The sequence below is a fragment of the Oncorhynchus tshawytscha genome, unplaced genomic scaffold (assembly GCF_018296145.1).
Source record: "Oncorhynchus tshawytscha isolate Ot180627B unplaced genomic scaffold, Otsh_v2.0 Un_contig_14872_pilon_pilon, whole genome shotgun sequence".
Taxonomy (NCBI): Eukaryota; Metazoa; Chordata; class Actinopteri; order Salmoniformes; family Salmonidae; genus Oncorhynchus; species Oncorhynchus tshawytscha.
In genome coordinates this window covers 65,001-80,015 of record NW_024609581.1, presented here as the reverse complement: position 1 = coordinate 80,015, position 15,015 = coordinate 65,001, and the positions used below count along the sequence as shown (strand labels likewise).

Here is a 15,015-nt window from a genome sequence, read left to right as displayed (position 1 = left end):
AAGTTACATGTTCATACAGTAACTAACTGAATTAGATTATATTAACTATCCTTGTTCAATCACATTTTATTTGTCACATGCACCGAATACAACAGGTGTAGACCTTACAGTGAAAGGCTTACGTACAAGCCTTTAACCAACAATGCAGGTAAGGAAAAAAAGTAAGAGATAATAAAAACAAATGATTAAAGAGCAGCAGTAAATAACAATAGCGGGGCTTTATACAGGGGGTACCGGTACAGAGTCAATGTGGAGGCTATATACAGGGGGTACCGGTACAGAGTCAATGTGGAGGGTATATGCAGGGGGTACCGGTACAGAGTCAATGTGGAGGCTATATACAGGGGGTACCGGTACAGAGTCAACGTGGAGGCTATATATGCAGGGGGTACAGGGGAGGCTACAGAGTCAATGTGGAGGCAGGGGGTACCGGTACAGAGTCAATGTGGAGGGTATATGCAGGGGGTACCGGTACAGAGTCAACGTGGAGGCTATATACAGGGGGTACCGGTACAGAGTCAATGTGGAGGCTATATACAGGGGGTAGGCTATATACAGGGGGTACGTCAATGTGGAGGCTATATGCAGGGGGTACCGGTACAGAGTCAACGTGGAGGCTATATACAGGGGGTACCGGTACAGAGTCAACGTGGAGGCTATATGCAGGGGGTACCGGTACAGAGTCAACGTGGAGGCTATATACAGGGGGTACCGGTACAGAGTCAACGTGGAGGCTATATACAGGGGGTACCGGTACAGAGTCAACGTGGAGGCTATATACAGGGGGTACCCGTACAGAGTCAACGTGGAGGCTATATGCAGGGGGTACCGGTGATGTACTGGGCCGTACGCACTACTCTCTGTAGTGCCTTGCGGTCGGACGCCGAGCAATTGCCATACCAGGCAGTGATGCAACCCATCAGGATGCTCTCGATGGTGCAACTGTAAAACCTTTGGAGGATCTGAGGACCCATGCCACATCTTTTCAGTCTCCTGAGGGGGAAATGGGCTTTGTCGTGCCTTCTACACAACTGTCTTGCTGTGTTTGGACCATTCTAGTTTGTTGGTGATGTGGATGCCAAGGAACTTGAAGCTCTCAACCTGCTCGACTACAGCCCGTTGGTGAGAATGGGGGCGTGCTCGGTCCTCCTTTTCCTGTAGTCCACAATCATCTTCTTAGTCTTGATCATGTTGAGGGAGAGGTTGTTGTCCTTGCACCACATGGTCAGGTCTCTGACCTCCTCCCTATAGGCTGTCTCATCGCTGTTGGTGATCAGGCCTACCACTGCTGTGTCATCAGAAAATGTAATAATGGTGTTGGAGTCGTGCCTGGCCATGCAGTCATGAGTGAACAGGGAGTACAGAAGGGGACTGAGCACGCACCACTGAGGGATCCCTATGTTGAGGATCAGAGTGACGGATGTGTTGTTACCTACCCTTTCCACCTGGGCGCGGCCCATCGGGAAGTCTAGGATCCAGTTGCAGAGGGAGGTGTTTAGTCCCAGGATCCTTAGCTTAGTGATGAGATTAGAGGGCACTATGGTGTTGAATGCTTCGCTGTAGTCAATGAATATAATTCTCACATAGGTGTTCCTTTTTGTCCAGGTGTGACAGGGCAGTGTGGAGTTCAATAGAGATTGTGTCATCGGTGTATCTGTTGGTGCGGTATGCAAATTGGAATGGATCTAGGGTTTCTGGGATAATGGTGTTGATGTGAGCCATGACCAGCCTTTCAAAGCACTTCATGGCTACAGATGTGAGTGCTACGGGTCGGTAGTCATTCAGGCAGGTTACCTTGGTATTCTGGGGCACAGGAACTGTTACCTGACACCTATTACCTTGTAATTATGTTGACTTTGAAAATCCATTTCTGCATTGCTTTAAACAATAATGACAGGATTATTTTGGAACAAAGCATTTCATCCCAGTTTAATCTAAGAGGATGACTACCGCTTGGAACAAGAGCAACTCGTCAGTCAAAAACAATATTCCGGGAACAGACAGTTTAAAATTCCATACATTTTTCCAGACTCTTGGTTTGTTTTCTTGGCTGAGAGGGAGGGGAAAAGACTTGAGACGTGTTGGGCGTGTCACGCCAGCCAGGCTGAAACTATGTCCTGTCTGTCTGTTAGAAGTGTCTGTGGTTCCTACACTAACCAGGAGAATATCACATAGCCTTCACAGAGAGCTAAGTACTCGGAGTGTCTGGGCATGTTCGTACGCGTACCAGTGTACAGAAGCGTGTGTGTAGGAAGGTACGTGGTCACACTAACCTGCTCCTTGTATTGCTCCTGAGACAGACAGTCGGTCATGTTGACACAGCCCAGCAGGCAGCCGGTGGGGTAGTCTTTAGGAAACTTAAGATCTGGGGAGAGGAAGGTGGTCGGTGAGAGTCAACAGTATGTTTACATACATCCTAATAAATATTTTAATTGATTGGTGTGTGCGTGTGTATGGGGGGGATAGAGAAAGTGGTAGACTGTCTGTGTGTAACAGTGTGTGTGTAACCGTGTGTGTGTGTGGGGGGGGGTCCAGAGAAAGTGGTAGATTGTGTGTGTAACAGTGTGTGTGTGTGTGTGTGTGTGTGTGTACCTCTCTTGTAGATCTGAAGGAACATGTTCTCCACCTGAGTGACCTCCTCAGGGGTGGGCCTCTTGGCTGCAGCTGCTATCCACAGGAGCCCGCGGTGGGATGTGTACCAGCTCCTCCCCTCCACCCTGGACACACATCATATTCCTTTTAGCAGACGCTTTAATCCAGACTGATTTGCAGTCATGCATTTTAACATACAGGTGTTCCCGGGAATCAAACCCACTGTCCTGGCATTGCAATCGCCATGTTCAACTAACTGAGCTACAGAGGACGGTGCTCTACTAACTGAGCTACAGAGGACGGTGTTCTACTAACTGAGCTATAGAGGACGGTGTTCTACTAACTGAGCTACAGGGGGGGACCGTGCTCTACTAACTGAGCTACAGAGGACGGTGTTCTACTAACTGAGCTATAGAGGACGGTGTTCTACTAACTGAGCTACAGGGGGACCGTGCTCTACTAACTGAGCTACAGGGGTGGACCGTGCTCTATTAACTGAGCTACAGAGGACGGTGCTCTACTAACTGAGCTACAGAGGACCGTGCTCTACTAACTGAGCTACAGGGGGACCGTATTCTACTAACTGAGCTACAGGGGGACCGTGCTCTACTAACTGAGCTACAGGGGGACCGTGCTCTACTAACTGAGTTACAGGGGGACCGTGCTCTACTAACTGAGCTACAGGGGGACCGTGCTCTACTAACTGAGCTACAGGGGGACCGTGCTCTACTAACTGAGCTACAGGGGGGCTGTTCTACTAGCTGAGCTACAGAGGACCGTGTTCTACTAACTGAGCTACAGGGGGACCGTGCTCTACTAACTGAGTTACAGGGGGACCGTGCTCTACTAACTGAGCTACAGGGGGACCGTGCTCTACTAACTGAGCTACAGGGGGGCCGTGTTCTACTAGCTGAGCTACAGAGGACCGTGTTCTACTAACTGAGCTACAGGGGGACCGTGCTCTACTAACTGAGCTACAGGGGGCCTGTGCTCTACTAACTGAGCTACAGAAGACCAGGTTTCTACTAACTGAGCTACAGAGGACCAGGTTTCTACTAACTGAGCTACAGAGGACCAGGTTCTACTAACTGAGCTACAGAGGACCAGGTTCTACTAACTGAGCTACAGAGGACCAGGTTCTACTAACTGAGCTACAGAGGACCAGGTTCTACTAACTGAGCTACAGAGGACCAGGTTCTACTAGCTGAGCTACAGAGGACCAGGTTCTACTAGCTGAGCTACAGAGGACCAGGTTCTACTAGCTGAGCTACAGAGGACCGTGTTCTACTAACTGAGCTACAGGGGGACCGTGCTCTATTAACTGAGCTACAGAGGACGGTTTCTACTAACTGAGCTACAGAGGACCAGGTTCTACTAACTGAGCTACAGAGGACCGTGTTCTACTAACTGAGCTACAGGGGACCGTGCTCTACTAACTGAGCTACAGAGGACCAGGTTTCTACTAACTGAGCTACAGAGGACCATGTTCTACTAACTGAGCTACAGAGGACCAGGTTTCTACTAACTGAGCTACAGAGGACCAGGTTTCTACTAACTGAGCTACAGAGGACCAGGTTCTACTAACTGAGCTACAGAGGACCAGGTTCTACTAACTGAGCTACAGAGGACCAGGTTCTACTAACTGAGCTACAGAGGACCAGGTTTCTACTAACTGAGCTACAGAGGACCAGGTTTCTACTAACTGAGCTACAGAGGACCAGGTTTCTACTAACTGAGCTACAGAGGACCAGGTTTCTACTAACTGAGCTACAGAGGACCAGGTTTCTACTAACTGAGCTACAGAGGACCGTGTTCTACTAACTGAGCTACAGAGGACGGTTTCTACTAACTGAGCTACAGAGGACCAGGTTTCTACTAACTGAGCTACAGAGGACCAGGTTCTACTAACTGAGCTACAGAGGACCAGGTTTCTACTAACTGAGCTACAGAGGACCAGGTTTCTACTAACTGAGCTACAGAGGACCAGGTTCTACTAACTGGCTACAGAGGACCAGGTTCTACTAACTGAGCTACAGAGGACCAGGTTCTACTAACTGAGCTACAGAGGACCAGGTTCTACTAACTGAGCTACAGAGGACCAGGTTCTACTAACTGAGCTACAGAGGACCAGGTTCTACTAACTGAGCTACAGAGGATCAGGTTCTACTAACTGAGCTACAGAGGATCAGGTTCTACTAACTGAGCTACAGAGGACCAGGTTCTACTAACTGAGCTACGGAGGACTACATACATGAGTTTGTAACACTTCTTTGTAATGGCTAGTCAAAAAGGCTGCCTTTTGACCAAAAACAACACCAATAGTGATGCTTTTTACCAATAACATAGTCCATTGTTTGTTGTGTTTTGTTCCTACTCAATGTCTTTGCAGGGCCTATTGTTAGTGTGTTATGTGCTTCCTGATATAGCATGGCCAGGAGGGATGCGTTTGACCAATAGCATGGCCAGGAGGGATGCGTTTGACCAATAGCATGGCCAGGAGGGATGCGTTTGACCAATAGCATGGTCAGGAGGGATGCGTTTGACCAATAGCATGGCCAGGAGGGATGCGTTTGACCAATAGCATGGCCAGGAGGGATGCGTTTGACCAATATCATGGCCAGTAGGGATGTTGTTGACCAATAGCATGGCCAGTAGGGATGCGTTTGACCAACAGCATGGCCAGTAGGGATGCTGTTGACCGATAGCGAGGCCCATTACTGGAGTGTTCTGTACCTTTTTATTCCTTTGACCAGTAGCGAGGCCCATGGTTGGTGCATGCTGAGGCACCAGCCCCCGTCAGCCATCTCCTGCAGCTCTCTGTCCTGCAGCCGGAGTCTGGAGCGTTCTGGGCCTACAGCGCCGTCTCCCTCTGTACCAACAACACCTTTATCCTGAGATCTCCGAGGGCCACTGCCCACGTCCACCCACTGGAGATGCATGGTAAAGAAAGAAATGAGTAGAGATTCACAGAATTATGTTGACAAAATGTTAGCAGCTGTAGAGGTGTCCTGTGTGAATCTAAGTGTGCGTTCTCTAATTCTCTCCTTCTCTCTTTCTTTCTCTCTCTCGGAGGACCTGAGCCCTAGGACCATGCCCCAGGACTACCTGACATGATGACTCCTTGCTGTCCCCAGTCCACCTGGCCGTGCTGCTGCTCCAGTTTCAACTGTTCTGCCTTATTATTATTTGACCATGCTGGTCATTTATGAACATTTGAACATCTTGGCCATGTTCTGTTATAATCTCCACCCGGCACAGCCAGAAGAGGACTGGCCACCCCTTATAGCCTGGTTCCTCTCTAGGTTTCTTCCTAGGTTTTGGCCTTTCTAGGGAGTTTTTTCTAGCCACCGTGCTTCTACACCTGCATTGCTTGCTGTTTGGGGTTTTTGGCTGGGTTTCTGTACAGCACTTTGAGATATCAGCTGATGTACGAAGGGCTATATAAATAAATTTGATTTTGATTTAGAGGGATTTACCAGGGTAAACAGACACGCCACCATGTCATGAGAAAATACTGTGTGTGTGTGTGTCCTACCTTGGGTGCAGCCTGTACGATGTTGGGGTTGACCAGCTCTCTCAGGTGCTGCCGCCCCGCTGGTCCCTCAGGGCGTTGGGGAGCTTTCCCCTTGGTGCCTGTGTTGAGGGCCTTGACCGTCTCGTCAAACCTAAAAACACCAAGGAGTGTGGTCAGTAGGATGCTTTTTAGATGCCTCGTTTCAAACTACACACACGTGAACCCCTCTAGCTGTAACAGTGTGGATACATTACCAGGAGAAATGGAGGTTATCACTGTGTTGTGAATGTCTGAAGGGTGTATTAAAAACCTACTCTTGTTTATGTAACCCAAGCACTCACATAACTAAGCCTGGGACTAAGTCTGTTTCTGCTCTACCTGACATGTTGTCCTATCAACAAGTCCATGGTGCTCCGGTCTGCAGTAGTAAACTATATGAGAAGTAGGGTGTGAATTAGTGGAGGCTGCTGAGGGGAGGACGGCTCCCAATAAAGGCTGGAACGAAGCGAATGGCATTGAAACACATAGAAAACATGTGTTTGATACCATTCCACCTATTGTTCTCCAGTCATTACCACGAGCCTGTCCTCCCCAATGAAGGTGCCACCAACCTCCTGTGGTGTGAATTGAGATGTTTTCAAGTCATTCACTCACTTGTTGTAGTAATGACTGTTATTCTCTCCCTCGTCAAGCACCTGTCGGCCTGTGAAGTCCAGCGTGATCTTCCTGTCCTTCCTGGAGGCGTGGCGAAGATCCCGTAGCTCCTCCTCCTTCTTCCTCAGGTGCTCGCGCTCGCTAGGCGACAGCCACTGGTTGGAGTCGGTGGCAAAGTAGTCTGACTCGTCATCCAGGACCTGCGTTCGTCGCGTACTGTCGATGTAAACAGGGGGAGGGGATATGAAGGTAATCTCACTCCTGTCATCGGCATATAAAAGCCCCAGCCTCCACATATAAAAGGACACAGCCTCCACATATATAAAGGACACAGCCTCCACATATATAAAGGACACAGCCTCCACATATATAAAGGACACAGCCTCCACATATATAAAGGACACAGCCTCCACATATATAAAGGACACAGCCTCCACATATACAAAGGACACAGCCTCCACATATATAAAGGACACAGCCTCCACATATTTAAAGGACACAGCCTCCACATATTAAGGACACAGCCTCCACATATTAAGGACACAGCCTCCACATATTAAGGACACAGCCTCCACATATTAAGGACACAGCCTCCACATATTAAGCCTCCACATATTAAGGACACAGCCTCCACATATTAAGGACACAGCCTCCACATATTAAGGACACAGCCTCCACATATTAAGGACACAGCCTCCACATATTAAGGACACAGCCTCCACATATTAAGGACACAGCCTCCACATATTAAGGACACAGCCTCCACATATTAAGGACACAGCCTCCACATATTAAGGACACAGCCTCCACATATTAAGGACACAGCCTCCACATATTAAGGACACAGCCTCCACATATTAAGGACACAGCCTCCACATATTAAGGACACAGCCTCCACATATTAAGGACACAGCCTCCACATATTAAGGACACAGCCTCCACATATTAAGGACACAGCCTCCACATATTAAGGACACAGCCTCCACATATTAAGGACACAGCCTCCACATATTAAGGACACAGCCTCCACATATTAAGGACACAGCCTCCACATATTAAGGACACAGCCTCCACATATTAAGGACACAGCCTCCACATATTAAGCACAGCCTCCACATATTAAGGACACAGCCTCCACATATTAAGGACACAGCCTCCACATATTAAGGACACAGCCTCCACATATTAAGGACACAGCCTCCACATATTAAGGACACAGCCTCCACATATTAAGGACACAGCCTCCACATATTAAGGACACAGCCTCCACATATTAAGGACACAGCCTCCACATATTAAGGACACAGCCTCCACATATTAAGGACACAGCCTCCAAATGCATCAGGAAGAAAGTATAAAGAATTTGACTTTAAACAGAGAGTGAAATCACATCAATACTACATGCACACTACATCCCAACCTGTTCTTATCGTATTCCAGCAGTTTGTCTTTATGTTGAAGGGCCTTTTCTAACCCTGTCTTCATCTTTGCCTCTTGGTGTGGAAGATAGCCCCTCTCCGATGCCCCCTCTGAGAGACAAAGACGGGCACACAGACATTAAATAGAATTCAAACAACTCCCTACTATGCTCTGTAGATACAGTTGAAGTCAAAAGTTTACATACACTTAGGTTGGAGTCAATAAAACTCGTTTTTCAACCACTCCACAAATTTCTTGTTAACAAACTATAGTTTTGGCAAGTTGGTTAGAGGCAGATTATTTCACTTATAATTCAATGCATCACAAGTCCAGTGGGTAAGAAGCTTACATACACTAAGTTGACTGTGCCTTTAAACAGCTTGGAAACTTCCAGAAAATTATGTAATGGCTTTAGAAGCTTCTGATAGGCTATTTGACATCATTTGAGTCAAATGGAGGTGTACCTGTTGATGTATTTCAAGGCCTACCTTCAAACTCAGTGCCTCTTTGCTTGACATCATGGGAAAATCAAAAGAAATCAGCCAAGACCACAGAAAAATTATTAAAGATCTCCACAAGTCTGGTTCAAACTTGGGAGCAATTTCCAAATGCCTGAAGGTACCACGTTCATCTGTGCAAACAATAGTACGCAAGTATAAACACCATGGGACCATGCAGCCGTCATACCGCTCCGGAAGTAGAAGCATTCTGTCTCTTTGAGATGAACGTACTTTGGTGCAAAAAGTGCAAATCAATCCCAGAACAGCAGCAAAGGGCCGTGTGAAGATGCTAGAGGAAACCGGTACAAAAGTATCTATATCCACAGTAAAACGAGTTCTATATTGACATAACCTGAAAGGCCGCTCTGCAAGGAAGAAGCCACTGCTCCAAAACCACCATAAAAAAGCCAGACTACGGTTTGCAACTGCACATGGGGACAAAGATCGTATTTTTGGAGAATGTCCTCTGGTCTGATGAAACAAAAATAGAACTGTTTGGCCATATTGACCATCATTATGTTTGAAGGAAAAAGGTGGATGCTTGCAAGCCAAAGAACACCATCCCAACCGTGAAGCACGGGGGTGGCAGCATCATGTTGTGGGAGTGCTTTGCTGCAGGAGGGACTGGTGTTCTTCACAAAATAGATGGCATCATGAGGGAGAAAAATTATGTGGATATATTGAAGCAACATCTCAAGACATCAGTCAGGAAGTTAAATCTTGGTCCTAAATGGGTCTTCCAAATCGACAAAGACTCCAAGCATACTTCCAAAGTTGTGGCAAAATGGCTTAAGGACAACAAAGTCAAGGTATTGGAGTGGCCATCATAAAGCCCTTACCTCAATCCTATAGAAAATTTGTGGGCAGAACTGAAAAAGGAGGCCGACAAACCTAACTCAGTTACACCAGCTCCGTCACGAGGAATGGGCCAAAATTCACCCAACTTATTGTGGGAAGCTTGTGGAAGGCTACCTGAAACGTTTGACCCAAGTTAAACAATGTAAAGGCAATGCTACCAAATACTAATTGAGTGAATGTGAACTTCTGACCCACTGGGAATGTGATGAAAGACATAAAAGCTGAAATAAATCATTCTCTCCTATTATTCTGACATTTCACATTCTTAAAATAAAGTGGTGATCGTAACTGACCTATGACAAGGACTTTTTACTAGGATTAAATGTCAGGAATTGTGAAAAACTGAGTTTAAATGTAATTGGCTAAGGTGTATGTAAATGACTTCAACAACTCTCTAATATGCTATGTAGATAGATACTACTGGTGGCTTGTCTCACCCATAAGTTTCTTGCGCAGTTTCTGACTTTTGTTGGAGTCTCGTTGCAGAATCTCTTGCTCCTCTTTGGTGCATACCTGGTTAATTCATAGAAGAACACGCGAAACCAGGGGAAAATACTTCTCTAAGAGGCCACATTGAATTTGTATTAGTAACATGCATTCTAATGACTTACTGGGGAAACATAAAACAATCATAAGGTTAGAGGTCAGGTGATCTAAACGGGTTGTTTTCTCACCAGGCTGCTGCAGAAGATGCAGGGCCCTGATCCCTCCTGCTCACACACAATGCGTCCGCAGCTCATGCAGTTGTTGATGAGGTTGTGCTTCTGGGCCAGACATTCGCAGGAATGGCGCCCGGGCAGCAGGATAGCCAGCTTGTCCTGGCCCTCTTTATTGTAGAGGCTCACAAATGTGTTCTTCTTCTTCTTCTGTGACGAGGAGCTGCCGCTCTCCTGGGCCTTCATTAGGTCAATGGGAGTTTTCACCACCTCAGGCTCAGGCTCTGCTTGGCTAACAGCCATCACCTCTTGCTTGTTCCTGCCTTTGCGCTTGGATTTCTTCTGGGAGTCCTTGGACATGTCTTGAGCATCTAGAGAAGCATATACTGGTTAGCTTTCCCTCTCATGCATGTACTTGTTACTGTGTTTGGACAGTCACTTAACAAGGACAGGATGGACATTACAACAGTCTTCAGACTCACTACTGTTGGCATTGTGCATTAGGAACCATATAGCCTGACAAGAAAACTACTTATAAAATATATATAACTTTAAAAATAAACATATCAAACAATAAGACAACAGGTCAGTGCCAATGTGGCAACGGAAGAAGGCATCCTACCTGTTCCTGACAGAGAGTTTATTGGGAACAGGCCAGTGCTGTCAGGAGTCAGTGTCTGAGACCGCTGCCATCTGTCCAGGAGTTCATCTATAAACTGCTTCTTCCTTCCATCAGTGCCCTGAAGGAGGTCCCCAACATACTCTGCTATCTCGTCCGCATTGTCGATGGACAGAATATACCTGTTGATAGTGAGAAGTATGTCAATGAAATGCTTTTATAGCTAGCCTAGATAGTGGAGCTCGTTGTTGAAATGTTGCCCTATGACAGCTAGGCCTACTTTGGTAAACCTTGATTTACGTCCATCTCATAGTCAGTCAGTCAGTCCATGCTTTGGCTTAGTAACTTATACTATGATTTTGACGAAGTGACATTAAGATATGGCCACCTGGAAAAGCTAGCTAGCTAGCAGGCAAGTGCAAATGGCTACATATCTTGCTAGCTGAATGAACTGGAAAGATTGACAAGTTCACAGACCTAATAGTAATCATGATGTCGTTGACAATTGTATTAACTTTAACAAGAGGGGCAACTGTCAAAAGACTGACAGCTAGCTTGCTAGCAATGACTAGCTCACTATCTTAAATCAACATTTAGCTAACGTTAGCTACTTACTGGACTATGTCTTCACTGGCCTCCAAGCCAAAGTTGTGGTGCAACTGGTCCACACACCATTGAAGCAAGGCATCCGACATTATGAAAGTTAAAACAACTTTAATATGGCAATTTCAATATAAGGATGTTAGCTACTCCTGTTGTAAGCCGGTTGAATAACAAATGGGCACGCAGAGTGCAACAAAGAATCCCTTCCCACCAGAAACCGTGTACTAAAGGATACTGAAGGTTCCTCCCAACTTTGACAGAAAATTATGTCAATGACTTCATACAATACGAATAATTATAAAATGTCAGCATATAATCAAATCACACGGAAGGTGAACATTTCAACCATACAGAACAACAACAATGTAGGTTTTAGCCACCCCACCTTTATTACAGCAAGTCACGTGCCTCGTTTGCCTATAAGCTTGATTCAGCATTACAGTCACTAGGTGGCAGTTTAGGAATTGACAAAACCTCTGTGAGAATGAACCATAGAGATGTATTGAGATTGCAACATTGTATCTGCCCCATTATGTCATCTGTGAAAGCATGGGCAGATAAACGTTTGGTAAATAAACTGAAAGGGTGCATACTGCCACCTGGAGTGTGTTGTCTCAACAGGCTTACAGTCAAGGTTGGCAATTTTGTGCCGCCTGCAGTTATGAAATGTTTGCTCAGGAGTATAATTATTTGGCTGATCCCTCCTGATGACCTGGATGGAATTATGTGATCCTTCCTGAACCCATAGGAAGTCCCATCCAGTTGACTACTTAATGTTGAAAGTCCTCCATGGTGCTGCCCACTTTTAACCAGGCTTTTGGGCACTAGAGTCCTCTATACATCTCTATGGAATGAACATCTCAGTGAACTGCTATCAAATGCATGCAGTAGGTATTCTCAATCCAAGACCTAAAGCATGTGGGAGCCTGGGAAGCAACCCGTCTGCCTAGGGAGACTATGCAATAAGCATAGCCTACTTTCCCTGAAAGATGAGTTAGGTGTAGTTAGATACACATTTCTAGCATATGTAGAAGTTTAGCTCACCTAAAGTTAACCGGAGAACATCAAATAGCCACAAATAATATAATTCTAAAAATCAGCCTTTACAAATGTTTATACAGTAAGTAACTAGGCCTATATAAAGTTTGTCAGTCGTAGACCCACCTCGGCCTCAATCTGAAATCAATAGACAAAATTTCAACTTCATCATTGTACTTGCAGGGAGAATAAAACTTTATAGGCATGTCATTGTTATATAGTAGATACCAAATACTCTTTACAATGCCTTTTATGGGCCATAGTTCCAGTACCTCAAGTCTGATTTGTTCAACATTCTACTGCCAGTATGATTATGGAAAGGGTGCCAAAATACTAAGTGGAATATGCCTATCCATTACTGCAGCATTAAATTATCCAGTGCACAAATGCTCTTTTGATAACAAAGATTTATTTAAGAAATGGGTGTTGGTGGTTTGTCACACTCAGCAAATATTTAGCACAATCCACTTAGTTTCCTTCTTACCATAATGGCTCTGTTGAATGAGCTCCAAGTGAAATCTTGACTATCTGCTGTGCTTGACTTGGACTGAAATAGGTGTCAGAACTAATGTTGGCTGCCGGTACTGTTAAATATCTAGGTGCAAGAGCTCCACAGTACTTTTAGGCTAATATTCTATAAGAGGAACAGGAGCTCCACAGTACTTTTAGGCTAATATTCTATAAGAGGAACAGGAGCTCCACAGTACTTTTAGGCTAATATTCTATAAGAGGAACAGGAGCTCCACAGTACTTTTAGGCTAATATTCTATAAGAGGAACAGGAGCTCCACAGTACTTTTAGGCTAATATTCTATAAGAGGAACAGGAGCTCCATAGTACTTTTTAGATAATATTCTATAAGAGGAACAGGAGCTCCACAGTACTTTTAGGCTAATATTCTATAAGAGGAACAGGAGCTCCACAGTACTTTTAGGCTAATATTCTATAAGAGGACCAGGAGCTCCACAGTACTTTTAGGCTAATATTCTATAAGAGGAACAGGAGCTCCATAGTACTTTTAGGCTAATATTCTATAAGAGGAACAGGAGCTCCGCAGTACTTTTAGGCTAATATTCTATAAGAGGAACAAGGAGCTCCACAGTACTTTTGAGATAATATTCTATAAGAGGAACAGGAGCTCCACAGTACTTTTGAGATAATATTATATAAGAGGAACAGGAGCTCCACAGTACTTTTGAGATAATATTATATAAGAGGAACAGGAGCTCCACAGTACTTTTGAGATAATATTCTATAAGAGGAACAGGAGCTCCACAGTACTTTTGAGATAATATTCTATAAGAGGAACAGGAGCTCCACAGTACTTTTGAGATAATATTCTATAAGAGGAACAGGAGCTCCACAGTGCTTTTGAGATAATATTCTATAAGAGGAACAGGAGCTCCACAGTACTTTTGAGATAATATTCTATAAGAGGAACAAGGAGCTCCACAGTACTTTTGAGATAATATTATATAAGAGGAACAGGAGCTCCAGAGGAGATAATATTCTATAAGAGGAACAGGAGCTCTCCAGATAATATTCTATAAGGTCAGTACTTTTGAGAGATAATATTCTATAAGAGGAACAAGGAGCTCCACAGTGCTTTTGAGATAATATTCTATAAGAGGAACAGGAGCTCCACAGTACTTTTGAGATAATATTCTATAAGAGGAACAAGGAGCTCCACAGTACTTTTGAGATAATATTATGTATAAGAGGAACATGAGCTCCAGCAGTAGAAAGATTTAGGTGCTGGTCCTCAGTCCGGTGAGCTCCTGTCCAGGTCAAGCACTGACTATCTGAGAAAGGTGGTTTATATGTAATAAATAACATGCTGCTGGCTACAAATGACATCCCAATGTTGTAAACAATGACATTTAAGAGCTGTTTTTCAGAATCATTATATGCTTAATACCCATGATTGCAATGACTACATTTCTGAGGGATCACCATATCAGGTATGCTCTTGAATACCCATATATGCAATGACTACATTTCTTAAAATGGATTACATTAGAAAATAATCACCATACAGGTATGCCTGAATACCCAATGCAATGACTTTTCATCACTATCAGGTATGCTCTTGAATACCCAAAAAATGACTACATTTCTGAGGGATCACATACAGATGTATCCCATATTCAATAATCATTTCTAACATATGTAATATATGCAATGCCTAAAATGGACTACATTTCTGAGGGATCACCATATCAGGTATGCTCTTGAATACCCATATATGATGACTACATTTCTGAGGGATCACCATATCAGGTATGCTCTTGAATACCCATATATGCAATGACTACATTTCTGAGGGATCACCATATCAGGTATGCTCTTGAATACCCATATATGCAATGACTACATTTCTGAGGGATCACCATCAGGTATGCTCTTGAATACCCATATATGCAATGACTACATTTCTGAGGGATCACCATATCAGGTATGCTCTTGCTGTTTGAAGACCATATGGACATTATATGTTATGTAGGTGATACTGTAATAAAGTTTATGCTCTTATTGATGAACTGAAGTGCTGAAAGTATAGCAA

At 44.7% G+C, this 15,015-nt stretch overlaps 1 protein-coding gene across 1 annotated transcript in view; it reads right to left on the bottom strand.

Moving 5' to 3' along the window:
* trip4 (thyroid hormone receptor interactor 4) overlaps positions 1-11,632 on the bottom strand; it is an 82,186-nt gene extending 70,554 nt beyond the window's left edge. The window contains exons 1-10 of the mRNA XM_042316043.1: positions 11,428-11,632; positions 10,816-10,994; positions 10,212-10,564; positions 9,975-10,050; positions 8,181-8,289; positions 6,761-6,976; positions 6,128-6,257; positions 5,326-5,519; positions 2,593-2,717; positions 2,274-2,365 (exon numbers count right to left, since the gene is read on the bottom strand). Of these exons, the coding sequence (XP_042171977.1) occupies positions 2,274-2,365; positions 2,593-2,717; positions 5,326-5,519; positions 6,128-6,257; positions 6,761-6,976; positions 8,181-8,289; positions 9,975-10,050; positions 10,212-10,564; positions 10,816-10,994; positions 11,428-11,507 (1,554 nt within the window). The 5' untranslated portion in view covers positions 11,508-11,632. The remainder of the gene's footprint in view (positions 1-2,273; positions 2,366-2,592; positions 2,718-5,325; positions 5,520-6,127; positions 6,258-6,760; positions 6,977-8,180; positions 8,290-9,974; positions 10,051-10,211; positions 10,565-10,815; positions 10,995-11,427) is intronic.
* Positions 11,633-15,015: the final 3,383 nt, after the last annotated feature.